This window comes from Heterodontus francisci, chromosome 9 (assembly GCF_036365525.1).
Source record: "Heterodontus francisci isolate sHetFra1 chromosome 9, sHetFra1.hap1, whole genome shotgun sequence".
NCBI classification, from domain to species: domain Eukaryota; kingdom Metazoa; phylum Chordata; class Chondrichthyes; order Heterodontiformes; family Heterodontidae; genus Heterodontus; species Heterodontus francisci.
In genome coordinates this window covers 6,439,411-6,463,016 of record NC_090379.1, presented here as the reverse complement: position 1 = coordinate 6,463,016, position 23,606 = coordinate 6,439,411, and the positions used below count along the sequence as shown (strand labels likewise).

General features: G+C 43.6%; 1 protein-coding gene across 4 annotated transcripts in view; it reads right to left on the bottom strand.

Annotated features, from left to right (window-relative positions):
• The window catches only part of mthfd1b (methylenetetrahydrofolate dehydrogenase (NADP+ dependent) 1b), a 103,780-nt gene that overhangs the window by 27,178 nt on the left and 52,996 nt on the right, over window positions 1-23,606 (bottom strand). For all 4 annotated transcript variants that reach the window (XM_068038489.1, XM_068038490.1, XM_068038491.1 and 1 more), the window contains exons 13-20: window positions 22,667-22,713; window positions 21,746-21,853; window positions 21,589-21,663; window positions 20,877-20,979; window positions 18,519-18,595; window positions 16,570-16,710; window positions 6,750-6,818; window positions 5,046-5,157 (exon numbers count right to left, since the gene is read on the bottom strand). In XM_068038489.1, coding sequence (XP_067894590.1) covers window positions 5,046-5,157; window positions 6,750-6,818; window positions 16,570-16,710; window positions 18,519-18,595; window positions 20,877-20,979; window positions 21,589-21,663; window positions 21,746-21,853; window positions 22,667-22,713 — 732 coding nt within the window. The remainder of the gene's footprint in view (window positions 1-5,045; window positions 5,158-6,749; window positions 6,819-16,569; window positions 16,711-18,518; window positions 18,596-20,876; window positions 20,980-21,588; window positions 21,664-21,745; window positions 21,854-22,666; window positions 22,714-23,606) is intronic.

The window sequence follows — 23,606 nt, the reverse complement described above, 5'->3', positions numbered from 1 at the left end:
TTCGCCAGTTCCTTCTTTTCTATTATTAACTCCCCAGACTCTTTCTCTTCTCATTTTTAAATACCTGTAGAAACGCTTACCATCTGTTTTATATTTCTAGCTTACTTTCTCTCATACTCTAATTTCTCTCTCATTAATCTTTTAGTCATTCTTTGCTGTTTTTTTATATTCTGTCCAATCTTCTGACCTGCCACTACTCTTAGCTGAATTGTATACTTTTTCTTTCAATCTGATATTACTTTTAACTTCCCTAGTTAGCCATGGATGGTGCGTTCTTTCCCTAGAGTCTTTCTTTCTCACTGGAATGTATCTTTGCTGAGTGTTATGAAATATCCCCTTAAATGTCTGCCAAAGCATCTCTACTGACCTATCCCCTAATCTAATTTCCCAGTTTACTTTAGCCAGCTCGGTCTTCAAACCCTTATTTAAATTTAAAACACTAGTCTTAGATCCACTCTTTTCACCCTCAAACTGAATGCAAAATTTAATCATGTTGTGATCACTGCTACCTAGAGGCGCCTTTACTATGAGGTTATTAATTAATCCTGTCTCACACATTACCAAATCTAGAGTGGCCTGCTCTCTGGTTGGCTCTGGAACGTGCTGCTCTAAGAAACTGTCCCAAAAACACTCCATGAACTCATCTTCCAGGCTACCTTCGCCAATCTGATTTGTCCAATCTATCTGTAGAATAAAGTGACCCTTGATTATCGCCATATCTTTCTCACAAGCCCCCATTATTTTTTCCTGTATATCCTGTCCTACAGTGTGGTTACTGTTAGGGGGCCTATAAACTACTCCCACAAGTGACTTCCTACCTTTACTATTTCTTATCTAATTCTGCATCTTGATTTTTAGAACGAAGGTCACTTCTCTCCATTGTACGGTCATCCTTAATTAACAGAGCTAACCCCCAACTTTTCCTAACTTCCTGTCTTCCGAAATGCCATGTATCCTAGCCTTTGTCATCTTGCAGCCATATATCTGCAATGGCTATCACATCATACATATTTATTTCTATTTGAGCTATCAATTCATTTATTTTGTTATGAATGCTATGTGCATTCAAATACAGAGCCTTTAGTTCTGTCCTTTTACTATTTACGCAACTTCTAGCCTTAGCTGCTTGCACACTCTTCATTCTGTCCCTTCCTGCCATGCTGATTATTATTTCCCTTATTGCTGCCTTGCTCTCTTGCCTTGTCCTCTCTCTTCAATTTATCACATCTTCTCTCCATTGATCCCTCGCCCCCACTATTTAGTTTAAAGCCCTCTCTACTACCTTAATTATACGACTTGCCAGAACACAGGTCCCAGCACAGTTCGGGTGAAGGGTGTCCCAACGATACAGCTCCCACTTTCCCCAGTACCGGTGCTAGTGCCCCATGAATCGAAACCCACTTCTCCCGCATGAATCTTTGAGCAACACATTAACTCTCTAATCTTATTTAGCCTACTCCAATTTTCTCACACCTCAGGTAATAATTCAGAGATCATTACTTTTGAGGCTCTGCTTTTTAACTTAACTCCCTAGCTGCTCATACTCTGCATGCAGAACCTCTTTCCTAGTCCTAGCTATGTTATTGGTACCCATGTGGACCATGACAACTGGATCCTGCCCCTCTCACTACAAGTTCCTCTCCAGCTCTCAGACAATGTTCCAAACCCTAGCACTGGGCAAGCAACATAGCCTTCTGGACTCTCGCTCTTGGCTGCAGAAAACAGTGCCTATCCCCCTGACTGTACTGTCCCCTACTACCACTACATTCCTATTTACTCCACACCCTTGAACAGTTTCTTGTACCATGGTGCTGGGGTCAGTTTGCTCAGCCTGTAGCTCTCTCAACCAAGCTGAAAGAACCTCAGATCTGTTAGACAATTACAAAGACTGATCCTCCTCCACTTCTGCCTTCTCGATCCCCTTACCTGCCTTACTCACAGTCACATCCTCCTGTCCCTGACCACTCATCAAATCAGAAGACCCTATCCTAAGGGGCGTGACTGCCTTCTGGAACAAAGTGTCCAGGTAACTTTCCCTCTCCCTGATGCATCACAGTGTCTGTAGCTCAGCTTCCAGCTCATCAACTCTGAGCCGAAGCTCCTCGAGCTGTAATAAAAACAAGAAATGCTGGAACCACTCAGCAGGTCTGGCAGCATCTGTGGAAAGAGAAGCAGAGTTAACGTTTCGGGTCAGTGACCCTTCTTCGGAACTGACAAATATCAGAAATGTAAAAGGTTATAGCAAGTGAGGCGGGGGTGGGGCAAGAGATAACAAAGGAGAATGTGTAGATTGGACAAGGCCACACAGCTGACCAAAAGGTCATGGAGCAAAGGCAAAGGCAGCTCCTCGAGCTGTAGACATTAACTGCAGATGTGGCTGCTGTGAATCACACTGATGTCCACGAGCTCCCACATACTGCAGCTGCACATCACCTGCCCTGTCAGCCTGATTGTGTTTTAAATAACTAATTAATTATTTACTTAATTCACTTTTTAATTAATGCTTCTCCTTACCAGTACCTACTACACTAATTTAAACCTTGGCAATACAATAACCCTTACTGTTTAAAATAGAACAGAAAAGTAGACTTACCAGCTTCTTACTTCCCTTCTGCTTGTCTGTCTTAATTAATTATAAGGTAGCTATGTAAATTTTAATTTTACGTTTTTCTAGTTTCCAGCTATTAACACAATTAACACATGCACCCTAACAGCAGTGCTCTAACCTAGCTATTTAATGATACTTCCTAACAGCAGTTACTCACCAACCAATCAACTTACAGCTTTCCTGTGATGTCACTGTTTGAATTTTTTGCAAAGTCAGTCAGTGCGTGCCGACTCCCAAAGCTGTTTAGGTCCGGCCCCTCACTGCTCCCTGTAGGTAAATGAAGGCCCTGAGCCTCACCCTGTATTTATCCGCTCCCGCTATTTAGCTGTTCCCATGCAGGTCCGGCCCCTCACTGCTCCCTGTAGGTAAATGAAGGCCCTGAGCCTCACCCTGTATTTATCCGCTCACAGTTCTAGGTGCTCCCATGCAGGTCCAGCCCCTCTCCGCTCCATGAAGGTAAGTGAAGACCCCGAGCCTCACACTGTCCTGCTCCCGGTTATACCTTTGTCTGGCAAGAAACCATCGATCTCAGATTTAAAATTATTAATTGAGTTGGTATCCATTGCTTTTTGTGGGAGAGAGAGCCTCACTGCCACTGCCCTTTGTCTGAAGTCATGTTTCCTAATTTTTCTACTGAATGGCTTGGCTCTGGTTGCAAGGTTATGTCTCCTTGTCTTAAACTCCCTTACCAGCAGGACAAGTTTCTCTCTATCATCTTCTCCTCTTCTGCTTAGGCAGTCCCTCAGGAACGAGGATGACTTTCTTCCACTCCAGAGTGATCCTTAGGTGACTGAAATATCCAATCCTGATATTCCAGGTCCCAAGCTTCATTTTGAGGGGGTGGAAGATGCCTGTGCATGGGATCTTTTAACATGGGGTGTCCGTTACACACCGACGACTACCACATGTTCTGAGCGAAGCAAGATCATTGTCCCATGACAGGGATGGCCAAGATGATTGGAGACCAGGCTCCGCTACATGGACGGGACTAATATCTCTCTATCTACGCTATCAATAACCTTCAAAATCCTAAAACCTCAATCAATCTACCCTTAACATTCTATATTCCAGGGAATACAAGTCTAATTTATGAAATCTCTCCCCATAATCTAACTCTTAGAGCGCTGGTAATATTCTGGAGTATACTGGTACAGTAGCTTTGCGGTTATGTTACTGGACTAATAATCCAAAGTCTTGGACTAATGACACAGAGACACGAGTTCAAATCTCACCACGGCAGCTGAAGAATCTAAATTCAGTTAATTAAATAAATCTGGAATTATGGTGATCACGAAACTACCAGATTGTTATAAAAACTTGGTTCACGAATGCCCTTTAGGGAAGGAAATCTGCCGTCCTTACCGGGTCTGGCCTACATGTGACTCCAACCCACAGCGATGTGGTTGACTCTTAACTGCCCTCTGCAATGGCCTAGCAAGACACTCAGTTGTATAGGGATGCGTAGTAAATGTTGGCCTTGTCAGCATCACCCACATCTTGTGATTGAAAGTTTAAAAAAAAATTTTTTTTTTTTAAATTTGCGCTGCACCTCTTCCAAGGTCAATATATCCTAAGGTGTGGTGCACAGAAATGGTCTAACTAGGGCTTTGTGTAGCATGACTTCATCTGCTTTATATTCTATCCCTCGAGTCAGAAAGGCTAACATTCCATGAGCTTTAATTATTTTGCATACTGATTACTGCATTTTGGTGATCAGTGTAATTGGGCTCCTAAATCTCATTGGGCCTCCACTGCTCCTAACTTTTCACCATTTACAAAATACTCAGAACCGCGTTGAAATCCTTCTGACAGATTGAGTGCACGGACAAAACTATCAATGTTCCTTTGTAATTTTATGCTCCCGTCTCCCCCAAAAAGCTGTTGAGACTGGGAATCAATTGAAAATTTCAAAACTGAGATTGATGAGATTTTTGATAGTTAAGGGGTTTATGGAGCCAAGGCAGGTTGATGGTAGTTAAAATACAGATCAGTCATGATCTAATTGAATGGCGAACAGGTTCAAGGGGCTGACTGGTTCCTTCATGTTCCTGTGTTTCCAAAGCTCATGGAGGGCCTCTAGCGGCAGAAACTCAGGATAATAAACACAAAATACCGCAGATGCTGGAAATCTGAAATAAAAACAAGAAATGCTGGAAATACTCAGCAGGTCTGGCAGCATCTATGGAGAGAGAAGCAGAGTTAACGTTTCAGGTCATGTTCTGATGAAGGGTCACTGACCTGAAACGTTAACTCTGCTTCTCTCGCCAGATGCTGCCAGACCTGCTGAGTATTTCCAGCATTTCTTGTTTTAATACCAGGAGAACTCTTGTGGAAAATGTGATTGGTTTTGCAAAGTCTAGGATCACTCAACAAGACAAGTTTCAAATTGATTTATAAAGAATAAAAATGCTCAAGCAAGAATTATCCCATTACTCACCTACAAAACCACCGGGCCCAACTAGTTTCAATGCTATTTTGTCGGCTAGGATGGAGGAATTTCCATGCGCGATATTGGCGAAAGGTCCAGCATGGACAAACACTGGGGTCCCCTGTGAACAACACAAATAAATCAGGTCAGCACCTGGACTGAAAACACAGATTTCCATGTCTGGGAGAGCCTTGATCAACTAACTATTTCTCCTAAAGAAATGAGCAGTGGGCTGAATGGCCTGTTTCTGAAGTTTGACAACACGTCGCCCAGGAGGTGAAGGGTTCCTTCTGTAACTAACCCAGAAATCCAGATCACCAACAACATCAACAACAAACACTGTTGTGAAATCCTGAAAGACTTTACTGGACTTGTGCATTTGTAAAACTAGTTAGCAAACTACTCTCATCTTTCAAATAGTGATACAGAGCAATGAACTGAAATTTCAACATATGGAAAGGAGGGACAGGAAGAGAGACAGTTGGGATAAATGGGCCATTTTCAATATGGCAAACTGTAACTAGTAGAGTGCCACATGAATCCATGCTGGGGCCTCAACTATTCACAATCCAATTTGCTGATGATACGAAGATAGGTAGGAAAGCAAATTGTGAGGAGGATACAAAAAGTCTGCAAAGGGATATAAATAGGTGAAGTGACTGGGCAAAAATTTGGCAGATGGATTATAATGTGGGAAAATGTGAGGTTGTCCATTTTGGCAGGAAGTATAGAAAAGCAGAATATTATTTAAATGGAGAGAGACTGCAGAATGCTGCAGTGCAGAGGGATCTGGGTGTCCTTGTACATGAACCACAAAAGGTTAGCATGCAGGTATAGTAAGTAATCAGGAAAGCAAATGGAATGTTGGCGTTTATTGCAAGGGGGATGGAGTATAAAAGAGGCCACAATCAGATCAGCCATGATCTTATCAAACGGCAGAGCAGACTTGAGGGGTTGAATAGCCTACTCCTGCTCCTATTCCTTCTGTTCTAATCTACCTATCCCACTACCCCGACATCATGTATTAGTAGCCCTGTGTTACTTTGTGCTCATGGTGCCAGCTGTGGATCAGTGGGTAGCACTCACACCAGAGTCAGAATGTCGTAATTTCAAGTCCCACTTGAGCACTAATCTAGGCTGACTCTCCCAGTGCGGTCCTGAGGGAGTACTGCAATGACAGAGGTGCCATCTTTCAGTGGAGATGTTAAACCAAAGCCCTGTCTGCCCTCTCAGGTGGAAGCAAAAGATCCTACGGCCACTATTTTGAAAAAGGGCAGAGAGTTCTCTCTGGTGCCCTGGCGAATATTTATCCCTCATCTGGTCATTCACATAACTGTGGGAGCTTGCTGTGTGTAAATTGGCTGCCGTGTTTCCTACAACAGTAACTATTTTTCAGAAGTACATCATTAGCTGTAAAGCAGTTTGGAACGTCCTGATATCATGAAAAATGCTTTCTCTTTTTTATTAGTAAATATGGTGTCGCTAGCCCACATCCTCAACAAACAATCATTAAAAGGATTATTCCATATTGATTGATGGTAAAATTTGCCTTTTCTATCCAGTTCATATTAGAAGCAGCTACACTCAAAACAGAAGAAGTCACACATTACTTGGAATTTTAATAATGTTGCCCTCATCCCCTCCCCACAAATGCAAAATTAGCAGATTTAACAAAACAAATATGCTCGTGGATGTTAATGAAACAGCACAAACCTCCAATGTCTGCATGAGGTTGGGTTTAATGGCATCCTTCATCAGCACAGCTAGAGCTCCACTGATACCCTAGAGAGAAAAACAATTGATTAGGATCGTCATCAGCATGGGCCAGATCTACAACTCGGAAAGTGGGAACTAATGTCTCGCTCACGGAGGGAACAGTGATGAAATATGAAATGAACTGGAAGAATTATGAAATATAAGTACACTGTTGAACTAAGCTACAAGAAAATAGACACTTTGCTACCTGGCAACATGGAGGGAGGGGCCACTATTATACAAAAAAACCTGCTACTGAGTACAGCAACACATCATAATTCATAAAATATCAATCATTTGAGAAATACACTGATTCACAAACACACGTAAAAACATGATTAAATGATATGCACATTTTAAACGAGTCTTCTGTACCAATTGATCGTGGATCGACTGACACCAAATACAGAACTGCTGAATCCCACAACTCACCACCAGATCACTTGCACACAATTGGAGGTAGACTAAAACAATTTATCAAATAACAAAACAGAAAGTACTGGTGAACTATAACTGTGATGGTAAAACGGCTGCCCGTATGAAATTATTTATACTTTTCAATCTTGCCAATCAACACATTTGTCTGTTGACGATGGGACCATTATAAATGTCTGGAGGAGGAGGCACGTTGAAATGTAAAACAGTCCATTTCATGCTAACGACTCCTATTATCAAAAACTGGGCTACCAGAGGCTTTTGAAAACAGACTGACTCCAAAGCCAACATAATATGTGTGAAATAACACCTATTTATCAAAATGGACCACATTCAGGCCGCATTATGTAGCGATGATCCCCACATTAATGCTGGTTCGCGTACAAAATTAAAACCCGACCTGGGCCTGACTCGACAACAGCCAACCCAAACCAGGCCAGAGTCCTTTAATTTTTTTTAATGCCCGACTCGACCCCGAATGCTGGATGCAGAATACAGACCTGACGCGAACCGAACCGGACACACGTAGTTGGGTTTGGATCAGGTAGCCAGGCTTTACTCCACATCCTGGGACATTGCATGAACACCCCAGGGGAGAGTATCTTCAGTCACGTGACTAAAACCTAAACCTGATAGGTTTTACCGTAAAAGAAGTAGCTCTAGGAGAGAGAGAGAGAGAGAGAGAGAGAGAGAAAGAGACAGAAGACCAATCTAGCCAGAGAAACTGAGAGATTGATCCACCAAAGCACAAGCCCTGCCAGCACCATCTTTAAACTACCGAGGCAGAGAGATTACAAGGTGACTTTGAAAACTTCTCATCTGAGGAATTGAACCACCAACTTGGACTGTGTTTAACTAAAGCAATCTGTGACAGGTCATAATTCTAAGACAAGGAACATTCAGCTCTGCAATGCTGTTAAAAAAAATTCCTCCTGGAAAATCCAGAAGGTTTCAAAATGAACTCCCTTTACAACAATTGAACTCTAACGGCATGCTACCGTCTACTCTATCTTTTCTTGAGTGCATGAATGCGCAAGTGGGTGAGGTTGTGAACATTTTCAGGTATAGTTTTAATAAATAGTTATTTTTCTTTTTATTTTTGTGTTTATTTGGCTCTTAAACACTCGGACTAAAACACTATATTTAAAATACTAGCTGTAATCAGTTGATAGCTGAAAAATGGAAGCCCCGCACACCATTTCCCACCTGTCCGTAACACTAACTTTCACTATTACTTAGAAACAGATTTACTTTGTATTATAATAAAAACAGAAAATGCTAGAAATACTCAGGTCAGGCAGCATCTGTGCAGGGAAAAACAGTTAACGTTTCAGGTCTGTGACCCTATATCAGAACTTTTTTTTAAACATTTTATTGTGATACAGCCTCCAACTCCTGCAGCTGTATGGAACTACTGACAGTTGACAACAACTGGAGTCACAGATGATGTAAACACAAGCTGGCTATTTAACTTGGATTGCGAGTGCAGAGATTAGAGTAGTGGTTACATGGAATGAGCTCCCAACAAATGTAAAAGCAAAATACTGCAGATGCTGGAAATTTGAAATAAAAACAAAAATGCTGGGAATACCCAGCAGGTCAGGCAGCATCTGTGGAGAGAGAAGCAAAGTTAACGTTTCAGGTCTGTGACCTTTCATCAGAACTGCAAAGGTTAGAAAAGAATTAGTTTTTAAGCAAGTGAAGGGGAGGGGTTGGGGGGGTTGGGGGGAGAACAAAGGGGAAGGTGTTTGATATGGCAGAGGGTAGGAGAGATTAAATAACTAAGTAGTCCTGGGACAAAGGCAAAGAGTGTTAATTCTTGTGGTGAAAGACAAAGCATTAGTCCAATGAGACTGTTAATAGTGGAATAATGAACAGCTCTGACTACATGAAAAGCAGGCACGTAGTTAAAAAATAAAATATTAAAAAAAGGCCAGTGATGCTCTGAAGTTATTGAACTTAATGTTCAGTCTGCAAGGCTGTAGAGTGCCTAATCAAAAGATCAGGTACTGCTCCTCGAGCTTGCGTTGATGTTCACTGGAACACTGGAGCAGGCCAAAAGACAGAAATATTGACATGAGAACAGGGGGGAGTGTTGAAATGGCAAGCAACCAGAAGCTTGGGATCATGCTTTTGGACTGAGTGGAGGTGTTCCGCAAAGCAGTCACTCAATCTGCGTTTGGTCTCCCCAGTGTAGAGGAGGCTGCATCGTGAGCAGCAAATACAGTATACGGCATTGAAAGAAGTACAAGTAAATCACTGCTTCACCTGAAAGGAGTGTTTGGGGCCTGGGATAGTGAGGAGAGGAGGTAAAAGGGCAGGTATTACACCTACTGCGATTGCATGGGAAGGTGCTGTGGGAAGGGGACGAGGTGTCGGGGGTAATGAGGAGTGGTCCAGGGTGTCACTGAGGGAACGATCTCTTCAGAATGCTGACAGGAAAGGGGAGAGGAAGTTTGGTGCTGGCATCACACTGGAGGTGGCGGAAATGGTGGAGGATGATCCTCTGGATGTGGAGGCTGGTGGGATGGAAAGTGAGGACAAGGGGAACCCTGTCGTGGTTCTCGGAGGGAGGGGAAAGGGTGAGGGTAGAAGTGCGGGAAATGGGCCAGACACGGTTGAAGGCCCTGTCAACCACAGCAGTGGGTTGGCAATCCCCAATTGAGGAAAAAGGAAGACATATCAGAAATGCTGTTGTGGAAGGTTGCATCATCAGAGCAGATGTGTCGGAGACGGAAAACTGGAAAATGGAATGGAGTCCTTACAGGAGGCAGGGTGTGAAGTAGTATAGTCGAGGTAGCTGTGGGAGTCAGTGGGCTTATAATGAATATTAGTGGACGGCCTATCTCCAGAGATGGAGACAGGGAAGTCGAGGAAGGGAAGGGAAATGTCAGAGGTGGACCAAAAGATGAGAGAAGGTTGGAAATTGGAAGCAAAGTTGATAAAGTTTTCCAGTTCGGGGTGGGAGCAAAATGGCATCGACACAGTCATCAATGTACTGGAAAAAGAGTTGGGGGAGGGGGCCTAAGTAGGACTGGAACAAGGAATGTTCGACATATCCCACAAAAAGACTGGCATAACTAGGACCGATGCGGGTACCCATATCAACACCTTTTACTTGAAGGAAATGAGAGGAGTTGAAGGAGAAGTTCAATGTGAGAACAAGTTCAGTCAGGAGGGTGGTGGTGGATGGGGACTGGTTGGGTCTCTGTTCAAGGAAGAAGCGGAGAGCCCTCAAATCGTCCTGGTGGGCGAAATATTTTATTTTAACCATGTGCCTGCTTTTCATGTAGTCAGAGCTGCTCATTATTCTGCTATTAACACTCTCTCTGGACTAATGCCTTGTCTTTCATAAACATTAACACACTCTTTGCCTTTGCCCCAGGACAACTTTGTTATTTAATCTCTCATGCCCTCTGCCATATCAAACACCTTCCCCATTGTTCTCCACTCCACCCCACCCCCCTTCCCCTTCATTCACTTAAAACCTAATTCTTTTCTAACCTTTGCCAGTTCTGATGAAAGGTCACAGATCTGAAACGTTAACTCTGCTTCTCTCTCCACAGATGCTGCCAGACCTGCTGAGTATTTCCAGCAGTCTTTGTTTTTATCCCAGTCCATTCACTGGATCAATGTCTTGTCAGGAATGGGATCTTGGGTTACAGGAACGAGGACAAGCATGATACCTCCTGTCATTCCTATGGAACCGTCACCCGTGGCGACCAGCTTTGATTAACAGAGGTGGAACAGGCTCAAGGAGATGAATGGCCTCCTCCTGTTACTAAACACACCTATTTGTCTCTTAAATCCAGCTTCAGTGTGGAGAAACCTATTTCCTCCTCTTATCTCCTATTGGTACACTCATGCTGTGATGCACCTCACCTCATGGTCTGTTCTTCATGTGTGAACCATGAATAGTAACACAAAGTGGCTATTCCTTTGCCAGTGACATCACAGCCCAGCTCTTATCCATCGGTCCCCTGATGCCTGTGCAAAATGATGAACTCGGAGCACTAAGGACATTTTTACAAGGTTTCGATAAAAGAAAAGCAGAGTTGTGGGACTCTTTCAAAGAACCAGCACAGACAAGATGGGCCGAATGGCCTCCTTTTGTGCTGTGAGTTTCCATGAAAAAACACATTGTAGGCCACAGTGGTGAGAATGGGGCAGTGATCCCATTTCACAATCTGTACATATACAGGCTCACATATTCAGACAGATACACTAGACACCTGTCCATAAGCAGTTATTTAGCAACGTCATTGTACAGGGGTTAGCTGCTGCTTTGTAATTAAGTTTCAACTCTTCAAAAAAATAGAACAATTTACCAATTGTATCAGAGAATTGTGTTAAAAAAAATTATACACAGAATGCATTTGCTTTCAATTATGTTTCACTTTCTGAACACAGTGTTCCCGAGCCTGCAGAAACGTCATAAATAAGAACATCGCCCCCAAAATTACATTTTGTCAAAGGTAATTGATTTTGACAGTCTCTTTTCCTCTCTCTCAGGCTAAAAAGCTGCAGATGCAAAAATCAAATCAGACTATTGAGATGCAGTGGCAATAAGACATCAGTTCTGCTATTACAGAACAAGTTTAATTGCAAGCATATTATCTAAATGGTGAGACAGATTGCAGAGCTCTGAGATGCAGAGGGATTGGATGTCCTAGTGCATGAACCGCAAGAGGTTAGTATGCAGCTATAAGTAAGTAATTAGGAAAGCTAATAGAATGCTATCATTTATTGCGAGAGGAATAACAAAAGTAGGGAGGTTTTGCTTCAGCTATACAGGGCATTGGTGAGACCACATCTGGAGTACTGCGTACAATATTGTTCTCCTTAGTTTAGTTTATGTTTAGTTTAGAGATACAGCACTGAAACAGGCCCCTCGGCCCACCGAGTCTGTGCGGACCATCAACCACCCATTTATACTAATCCTACACTAATTCCATATTCCTACCACATCCCCACCTTCCCTATATTTCCCTACCACCTACCTATACTCGGGGCAATTTATAATGGCCAATTTACCCATCAGCCTGCAAGTCTTTGGCATGTGGGAGGAAACCGGAGCACCCAGAGGAAACTCACGCAGACACAGGGAGAACTTGCAAACTCCACACAGGCAGTACCCAGAATTGAACCCGGGTCGCTGGAGCTGTGAGGCTGCGGTGCTAACCACTGCGCCACTGTGCCGCCCCTATTTAAGGAAGGATGTAAATGCGTTGGAAGCAGTTCAGAGAAGGTTTACTAGACTAATACCTGGAATGGGCAGGTTGTTTTATAAGGAAAGGTTGGTCAGCCTACACTTGTAACCGCTGCAATTTAGAAGAGTAAGAGGCGATTTGATTGAAACATATAAGATTCTGAGGGCTCTTGATAGGGTGGATGTGGAAAGGATGTTTCCTCTTGTGGGAGAATCTAGAACTAGGGGACACTATTTAAAAATAAAGGGTCGCCCATTTACGACAAGAGATGAAGAGAAATTTTTTCTGAGGGTTGTGAGTCTTTGGAATTCTCTTCCTCAAAAGGCAGTGGAAGCAGAGTCTTCGAACATTTTTAAGGCAGAGATAGATAGATTCTTGATAAGCAAGGGGGTGAAAGGTGATGGGGAGTAGGCGGGAATGTGGTGTTGAGGTTACAATCAGTTCAGCCATGATCTTATTGAATGGCAGAGCAGGCTCGAGGGGCCGAGTGGCCCACTCCAAATCCTAATTCGTATGTTAGCTTAAATACCCACCCTATCGACTGCAGTTGATGAGCAAACCCAAGATCAAACTAGGACACCGCAATCCCTCCGCATCCTTCAAATAGGCTGCCAGGCACACAGACCAGAATTGATATAATGTGGTATCATCTCTCTCAAAGTGCTCCACACAATGAATGACTCTGGAGTGACAATTAACAGGCGCAGAATTCGAGTTTCTTCAGGAGGGCGTTATAGGAGAACGAGTGTACTAATAATTTTAGGGAGAGTTGGGGAACAGACAATGTTTGGCCTTTTAATGGCACATTCAGCCCATCAAGCACCTTCCATCTAGAATCCATCTATTATCTTTCCCTTTCCCCACATGATTCACAAAACTAAGCAGCAATGCCTCCTCTTCAACCTCTTCCAAAAGCACAGAGGGCTCCCTCCACAAATACCGTTCATTTCTCCACCTACCAAAACTACAAGCCTTTTCCTGGAAAAATCAGATGAGTGACCTGCTTTGAGCTCTTGCAGCCCATTTGGTGGATGAATCAGCAGCAACTGTTGGATCCCTGCCTCTCCCCCGATTTCTCTTCCACCTTTTGCAAGGGTGTGCTCCTCCCTCAGTGTAGGGGCCACGAGTCTCCTGTCTGGAGTGGGCAAAGGCTGCAAGACTCTCCTGCCACAGCGGCTGCGAGACTGATACTTTAGTCAAGGTACTGGCCTTTGTATGGGAGGTTAATCCAAGGTCTCGTGTCTGGTGGACATTAAAGATCCTATGACAATGCTTCAGGAGCAGGAACTTCTTCCAGTGTCCTGGTCAACATTCCTTCCTCAACTAACAAAAAACAGATTAATTGATCATGTACTGCCTGCTGTGTATAAAATGGCAGTTACTCTGCTTCAACGTAATTTGTCGCATGTGAAATAATTGATAGTCTAGTGGTGCGAGACTCCTTGGGGACGAGTGACCATAATATGATAGAATTCTTCATCAAGACGGAGAGTGATGTAGTTGATTCTGAGACAAGGGTCCTGAATCTTAATAAAGGAAACAACGAAGGTATGAGATGCGAGTTGGCCATGACGGATTGGGAAACGTTAATTAAAAGGATGATGGTGGATAGGCAATGACAAACATTTAAAGAGCGCATGGATGAACTGCAACAATTGTTTATCCCTGTCTGGCGCAAATGTAAAACGGGAAAGGTAGCCAAACCTTGGCTTACAAGGGAAATCAGAGATAGCATTTGATCCAAGGAACAGGCGTATAAATTTGCCAGGAAAATCAACAGACCTGAGGATTGGGAGCAGTTTAGAATTCAGCAAAGGAGGACCAAGGGATTGATTAAGAAGGGGAAAATAGAGTACGAGAGCAAGCTTGCAGAGAACATAAAAACTGACTGTAAAAGTTTCTATAGGTATGTGAAGAGAAAAAGATTGGTGAAGACAAATGTAGGTCCCGTATAGTCAGAAGCAGGGGAATTTATTATGGGGAATAAAGAAATGGCTGACCAACTAAATGCATACTTTGGTTCTGTCTTCACAAAGGAGGACAGAAATATCATACCAGAAGTGTCAGGGAACACAGGGCTTACTGAGAGAGAGGAACTGAATGAAATCAGTGTTAGTACAGAAATGGTGTTGGGGAAATTGATGGGATTGAAGGCCGATAAATCCCCAGGGCCTGATGGCATGCATCCCAGAGTACTTAAGGAAGTGGCCCTAGAAATAGTGGATGCATTGGTGGTCATCTATAGATTCTGGAACAGTTCCTACAGATTGGAGGGTCGCTAATGTAACCCCACTATTTAAAAAAGGAGGTAGAGAGAAAGCAGGGAATTATAGACCAGTCAGCCTGACGTCAGTAGTGGGGAAAATTCTAGAGTCCATTATCAAAGATTTTATAGCAGAGCACTTAGAGAACAGTGGTAGAATCGGGCAGAGTCAGCATGGATTTACAAAAGGGAAATCAGACTTGACAAATCTACTAGAATTCTTCGAGGTTGTAACTAATAGAATTGATGAGGGGGAGCCAATGGATGTGATTTATTTGGATTTCAGAAGGCGGCACTGTGGTTAGCACCGCAGCCTCACAGCTCCAGTGACCCGGGTTCAATTCTGGGTACTGCCTGTGTGGAGTTTGCAAGTTCCCCCTGTGTCTGCGTGGGTTTTCGCCGGGTGCTCCGGTTTCCTCCCACATGCCAAAGACTTGCAGGTTGATAGGTAAATTGGCCATTAGCAATTTCCCCTAGTATAGGTAGGTGGTAGGGAAATATAGGGACAGGTGGGGATGTGGTAGGTATATGGGATTAGTGTAGCATTAGTATAAATGGGTGGTTGATGGTCGGCAATGACTTGGTGGGCTGAAGGGCCTGTTTCAGTGCTGTATCTCTAAACTAAACTAAAGTCCCACATAAGAGATTTGCATGTAAAATTAAATGGGGGTAGTCTATTGCGATGGATAAAAAATTGATTGGTAGACAGGAAACAAAAGAGTATACAAAAAAAACAAAAGGGATAAATGGGTCATTTTCCAAATGGCAGGCAGTGACTAGTGGGGTACTGCAGGGATCGGTGCTGGGACCCCAGTTATTCACAATATACATTAATGATTTAGATGAGGGGACTAAATGTAATATCTCCAAATTTGCAGATGACACAAAACTGGGTGGGAGGGTGAGTTGTGAGGAGGATGCAGAGAGGCTTCAGGGTGATTTGGACAAGTTGAATGAGTGGGCTAATGCATGGCAGATGCAGTATAATGTGGATAAATGTGAGGTTATCCACTTTGGTAGCAAAAACAGGAAGGCAGATTATCTGAATGGCTATAAACTGAAAGAGGAGAATATGCAGCGAAACCTGGGTGTTCTCGTACACCAGTCGCTGAAGATAAGCATGCAGGTGCAACAAGCAGTAAAAAAAGGCAAATGGTATGTTGGCCTTCATAGCGAGAGGATTCGAGTACAGGAGCAGGGATGTCTTGCTGCAATTATACAGGGCCTTGGTGAGGCCACACCTGGAATATTATGTGCAGTTTTGGTCTCCTTATCGGAGGAAGGAAGTTCTTGCTATAGAGGGAGTGCAGCGAAGGTTTACCAGACTGATTCCTGGGATGGCGGGACTGACGTATGAGGAGAGATTGAGTCGGTTAGGATTAAATTCGCTGGAATTCAGAAGAGTGAGGGGGGATCTCATAGAAACCTATAAAATTCTAACAGCACTTGACAGGGTAGATGCAGGAAGGATGTTCCCAATGGTGGGGAGTCCAGAACCAGGGGTCACAGCCTAAGGATACGGGGTAAACCTTTAACGACTGAGATAAGGAGAGGTTTCATCACCCAGATCGTGGTGAGCCTGTGAAATTCGCTACCACAGAAAGCAGTTAAGGCCAAAACATTGTATGTTTTCAAAAAGGAGTTAAATATAGCTCTTGGGTTTAAAGGGATCAAAGGGTATGGGGCAAAAGCCAGAACAGGCTATGGAGTTGGATGATCAGCCATGATCATGATGAATGGCGGAGCAGACTCGAAGGGGCGAATGGCCTACTCCTGCTCTTATTTTCTATGTTTCCATGAAATGGTGAGAGGTTCTTGCACGAAGGTGACCAGTTTCTGATTCGATCACTGGCATAAAGACCTGACTTACCAAATCGTCTGTGGTGACCGGCTCTCCTTTCCTACTGGAAGCAACCACCATCTTCCCCAGCCGGGCTCTCATGTCCTTCAAACTATCGGTCAGAGCCAGCACCGCCATTATCTCACTTGCCACTGTGATGTCAAACTGCGCCTAAAAAGATCAACATGATGAGCAGCCATTCTTCAATCCTCCTGACTTACCCAATCCATTGCATTCAAATAACTCAGGTTTTTCATTACACACAAGCTCCACAGTCAAGACAAAAAAAACCACAATGAACATTATCACAATAAACCTGCACATCTCGATTCTTGGAGCAGATTTTTATTTTCAAACAAATTCTCTCTTATTCGTGCCAAGATCATACTCCCAGGGCAGGAACAGCATGGCTTAGATACAGAGTAAAGCTCCCTCTACACTGTCCCCAAACACTCCCAGGGAAGGCACAGCACAGGTTACAGAGTGAAGCTATCTCTACACTGTCTCCATCAAACACTTGCAGGGGAGGTACAGTACAGGCCAGATACAGAGTAAAGTTTCCCATTCACTATCCCAACATGTCTTAACTCCATCCTTGGAAAAGCATAGGACAGTTCCATGTACTTTGTGAAAGTGTGCGCTAACAATATCACTCTCTGTATTCAAACTAGATCTTTAAAAGGTGCGAGGTAGAGATGAACTATTGTCCACATGCAAGATTCTGATTGCAGCCACTCTATATTGCGACATTACAGGGAACAGGCAGCAGGGAAGGAAGGACACATTCATGCAAGTATTCCTAGTGAGTGACCAGATGCAATTACTAGTTAATTCCAAATCTGATGATAAATAATAACTAAGGTGTAAGGCTGAGACTCTCAGCCACGCAGGAATTGCTTTGCGGACTGTGATGAATGGTGCTGAGATTTGTAGCTGCTATCAGACATGTATGGCTTCTTCTTTCATTTCCACTTAGGTGCAAGTGACCTGATGCTCAGGGTACTTACACCACTGTGGACCTACCAAACTAGACTGAGACTGCCTGTCCCTGTAATCACATATTCATGCCTGGGATATCTTTGCATAGCAGAACCCGGCACACTGGAGACCAGCCCCTGAGATGCAGTGTAATGGGGGAAAGCTGTGCATTAAGTCACTCTCCCCAAACACAAACAAAAATCCACCAATGTGCAAAAGCACTGCTATTTTGTTTGTTGCTAATTGTTTATGATTCTTCTTTCAAACTAGAGACAAATTACACCTACTGGAAGTTCCAATGATCTCGCTTACTCTCCTAAACGATATCACAGGCAACTCTGCAAACCCCCATCAACTTGGAAATTTGGGAGATGCAGTTCTTCATGGTGGAGGCAACTTGCACAGGTTCTCCCTCTCACTCTGTCACTTTTACCCATGAAACTGACAGATTATACTCAGCAGGAAAAGGTTGAACAGGCTGGGGCTCTTTTCTCTAGAAAAGAGAGGACTGAGGGGTTTAAAATTATGAAGGTTTTGATCGCGTAAGATGTAGAGAAAATGTTCCCACTTGTGGGAGAGTCCAGAACCATAAAATACAAGATAGTCACCAATAAATCCAATAGGGAATTCAGGAGGAACTTCTTTACTGAACAGTGGAGAGAATGTGGAACTTGATACCACAAGGAGTAGTTGAGGTGAAGCAAAGATGCATTTAAGCGGAAGCTAGATAAACTCGTGGAAGAGAAAGGAATAGATGATATGAGATAAAGTTGGGTGGGAGAAAGCTCGGGTGGAGCATAAACACCAGCATAGACCTGTGCTGTTGATTTGATGTATGTTGGGACACTTCACCTTCCCGAAATGCTCCAGCCATAACTCAACCAGATAATTTGGGTGCCCTCTGGTTCGGGGCAAGGCTCCCGACCCAAGGAATAGTTCAGTCTCCTTTCAGACTGTGGGCGCAGGGTGAGGAGAAAGAGGAAAGAAAATGAAAGGCTTACTGTTCTGGTGTATCCCTTCTCAGTGCTGGACTGGCCAATCGTTATCTTCCTCAGGAACCTGTCGTTCGTATCCATCACTTTAAAACATAAAATATGTATGAGAGACACTAACAAGGTGAATGACAGTTCTGACAAAAGGTTATTGACCTAAGACGTTAGCTCTGTCTCTCTCCACAGATGCTGCCAGGCAGACCTGCTGTATTTCCTTTTTTTTATTATTTGTTTCATGGGATGTGGGTGTGACTGGCTAGGCCAGCATTTGTTGCTTATCCCTAATTGCCTTGAACAGATGCAGTCCATGTGGTGTAGGTACACCCACAGAGCTGTTCCAGTGTCTAGGTTGATGCCGGGTAGTCTTATTCCTTTTAAGCTTTTCGGTAGGGGTTTGATAACAACTAGGTTGCTTGCTAATTAACAGGAAACAGAGAGTCAGGATAAATGGGTCATTTTCAGGTTGGCAAGCTGTAACTAGTGGAGTGCCACATGGATCAGTGCTGGGGCCTCAACTATTTACGATCTATATTAATGACTTGAACAAAGGGACTGAGTGTATTGGAGTCAAATTTGCAGGTGATACAAAGATAGGTAGGAAAGCAAGTTGTGAGGAGGACACCAAGGGAGGGTGGGGGGAATTGTATGATCGCAGCAGAGGTCTTGTCTTCGGGGGAAATCGACAGCGAGTTCCCCGTGTCCCCTCTTCTAGAGGAAGCCCACCGAATTTAGTGCCAATCGAGCACTTAACTGGACAACGGCGGGCCTTCCATAGGATTAAGGACCCCGTCACTGAAAGTTCCTGCCTTGCAGAGCTGCTGGCCAATCGGCAACCAGACACCGAGGAGTGGCACTGGAACCAGGCTTAAAGTAGGCGAGAGCAGAACGGGTCTCGTGGGGGTGGCCCTCAGTGGCCCCCCACCGCCCCACCAATTCCCGATGCCCGATCCCTCGGTCAGGCACTAAGCGAAGACAGATATAAAATACTTGTTCAAATTCACTGTCATTTCCTTGTTTCCCATTATTAATTGCCCAGTCTCATCCGCTAAGGGACCAATATTTACTTTAGCTACTCTCTTCCTTTTTATACATTTGAAGAAGCTTTTACTGTCCGATTTTAGATTGCTTCCCAGTCCAATCTCCTTTTCTAATTTCTCCCTTTTTTTCCCCCAAGTCATCCTTTGCTGGTTTTTCAAAATTTTCCCAAGCTTCTAGCTTATCACTAGTCTCCACAGCATTGTATGCCTTTTCTTTCAATTTGATACCATCCTTAATTTCCTTAGTTAGTCACAGATAGTGCATCCTTCTTAGAGTCTTTCTTTCTCAATGATATATATCATTGTTGGGAGTTATGAAACATCACCTTAAATGTCTGTCACTGCTTCTCTATCATATTTACTTTTAATATAGAAACAAGAAATGCTGGAAATACTCAGCAGGTCTGGCAACATCTGTTGAGAGAGAAGCAGAGTTAACGTTTCAGGTCCTGAAACGCTAACTCTGCTTCTCTCTCCACAGATGGTGCCAGACCTGCTGAGTATTTCCAGCATTTCTTGTTTCTATTTCAGATTTACAGCATCTGCAGTATTTTGCTTTTATGTTACCTTTTAACCCATTCTTCCAGTCCACTGTAGCCAACTCTGTCTTCATAACTTTGTAATTGCCTTTACTGAAGTTTAAGACACTAGTTTCAGACCCAAGGTGCTTCACAGAAGCATTATAAAGAAAAATCTGATACCGAGCCACGTAAGGAGACATTAGGACATATGGCTAAGAGCTTGGTGAAAGAGATAGGTTTTAAGGAGCATCTTAAAAGAGAGAGAGGTAAGAGGTGGAGAGGTTTAGGGAGAGAATTCCAGAGCTTAGAGCCTAGGCATAGAATCACAGAATAATTACAGCACGGAAGGAGGACATTCGACCTGTTGAGTCCATGCTGGATCTCTGCAAAGGCAACTTACCTAGTCCTACTCCACTGCCCTTTCCCCTGTAAAAAAAATAGAAGTGATGGGATTGGGTCAAGAGCGGTAGCCAAAATACGCGTTTGAATGGATACAGGAAAGGCTCTATTTCCAAGGGCTAGCTATGTAAAAAAAAAAAATTAGGATCCACAAAAACCCAATAGTAAATGGGAAGTAGGAAATAGGGATAATAGGAAGAACTCCAGAGTTAAAGTCAGAAGTCCTGTGGTGCAATAGCGATGTCAGCATGGACCATGGGTGAACATGAATGCAGATAAAGAAGGGTTGTGTAGTGGTGATAGTGCCTCAGGGAGAGAGAAAACTATTACATAGCCATCATATACACTACCGTGAACCGTATCGATAGGGTTGCACTGTAATGCACAGCAGATTCAAAGTGGATTGATACCTCTTTGCCACGTGATAGTATCAGGTTCAATGTCCAGCCTCACAAAGCGATTTATTTCTTCATCAGTTAAGGAAGTGGGGTCAGTTTTGTTAATTCCAAGTTTCTGAAGAGAAGAGAAATTGCAGATTAGGAAGCATAATTCATAGAAAACCAGCTAAGCCAGGCAGGTGGTGAATCATTGCGAAGGCACTGTTAACTGAGGGGCTACTGCCCATGACCAGAAGGCCATGCATGGCAGTACCTTGTCTGAATGGACTGAGATGAGAAGACATTTCTTCAAAACCTCTGGTATTCTCTACCCCAGAGAGCTGTGGACAGTCATTGAATATATTCAAGTCAGAGATTGATAGATTTTTAGACACTAAGGTAGTCAAGGGATATGGGGATACTGTAAGAAGGTGTAGCTGAGATAGAAGATCCACTGGTTGGGAGTCTAGGACTGGGCGACATAACCTAAAAGACAGAGCCAGACCTTTCAGGAGTAAAATTAGGAAACACTCTATACATAAAAAGGTGGCAGAAGTTTGGAAATTAATGCAAGTTTAATTTTAAATCTGAGATTGATAGATTTTTGTTAACCTCAGGTATTAAGGGATACGGGGCAAATGTGGGTATGTGGAGTTAGGTCACAGATCAGCCACGATCTCATTGAATAGAAGTACAGGCCTGAGGGGCTAAATAGCTTACTCCTGTTCCTATACTGGACTCGCACCTGCAATCTCTTTAGTTGAATCTTGCTGAATGACCTAACTCCTTTATTGGAAGGCACCAGACGATCATATAGAGCCTGCAACAAAAGAAAGTGAGATCATCAGGCCGTATTTATTTATTACCCTACTGCTGGTAGACAGATTCTTTGAAGATGATACCTTGTCAGATTGCGTGGCTTCATGGAACATACGAGCGTCAATGGCGGCGGCAACCAGATTGTTGGCGGCAGTGATGGCGTGGATGTCGCCCGTCAGATGAAGATTGAACTGCAAGAACAAGGGCACCATCAGAGAGCTTTGCCAGGAAGAAAAATTGGAAGCATGCCTGAGACAGGGTATGCACTCCTCCCTTCCCTCAACCTTCCAACAGTGTTCCTGTTCTCAGTTGCACAGCTGCTGGGAGGCAGCAATTGGATTTATCCAGCGGCCCTCGATCAGAAGCGTTTCAGAGCGCATCACTGGTTAAAAAGCTGAATGGCAAATGGGGGCGGGGGAAGGTTAAAAAAAGGACACAACTTGAAGTAGGAGGAAAACGGAGACTGATCATAAGGAGACAATACTTGGGGAGAGATTTCAATGGTGAGGATGGAGAATGCCGGGTGACTCCATACGGGGGAAAATAGAGAAGGGGTTTACAGAGGGTCAAGATTGGCAGCAGTTACAGGCTTGTGATTAAGCTGCTACCTCTCACTGGCTACACGAGATGCTCGACACACGCCCACCCACCCCCACCCAACCAAAAAGATGAAAGGCGGGTGGGAAAGAGCAACTCTCTCAGGGGTTACTCAGAGCATCATTGGGACAAGTCCTGCAACCAGTTTAACTCATTACTATCTGTTGGTGTGTGAAATGTGTGTGAAAAGAAAAAAGAAAGGAGTTACATCTATACAGAGACAGACACAAATGTCAAAAATACGAAAAACGTTTTAGAAAAGTCAAAAGCCTTTCATTTACTGTAAATATTATAGTAATTTACAAAACAAACTTGAATCGTGAAATTGTCAGTTCTAGGTAGGATGCCTGAGCGAGTACAAGACAAGGCAAGCTCTGAATCAGCATCCTACCACAGTGATACATTACCTCTTCCATCGGGATAACCTGGGAATATCCACCCCCTGCTGCTCCACCTGGAACATAGCAACAGACAGATTGGAGTCACTGCACATGGAACTAGAGGCACTTCCATTGGTTTTGTAGCCCTGAGAATATTATATTAAAAAGGAAAGGACTTGTATATATAAGAACACAAGAAATAGGAGCACGAGTAGGCCACACAGCCCCTCGAGCCTGCTTGGCCATTCAATACGATCACAACTGGTCTATCTCAACACCACTTTCCCAACCTACACTCATATCTGCCGATTCCCTTAGCATCGATCTAGCTTTCATATAATGACTGAGTATCTACAGCTCTCTGGGGTAGAGAATTCCACCCTCCGAGTGAAGAAATTTCTCCTCATCTCAGTTTTAAATGACCGACCCTTATCCTTGTAAGATATAGAGACAACCATGATATAGTTGAACGGAGGAACAGGCTCAAATGGCTGAATGGCTATTCCTGTTCCTATGATCTCGCAGACCCTTTGGGACCCCCCTCATGAATTGTCTAGGGTTTAGCTGGACCTCAGTTTGCTAACCCATGCTGTACAGAACTCTCCCTGTTGAAACAATGCTGGAGTGAAAAGTCATGTCATGCAAAAGGGATTCTACACAAAATGACTGTTCACAGATTGCCCCAATCAGTAACAACTTGCATTTCTATTGAGCCTTTCCTGTAGAAAAACATTCCAAAGCGTTTCACAGAGGCGTAATCGGAAGTAGCTCAAAGGATGAGTGCAAGACTTGAGTGAGTTTACAGTTCTCTTGCTTTGGAATGTCTAGGGCAGGGATCCAGAGGTGTTTCTGATTACACAAATCAATAATAATGCAATTTACAAGCCCAACATGCACTGTGCTTGGAATAATCTGATGGATACTCAGTAGATTCAAATTTAAGAGCCAGTCATAAATGAAATGGAGG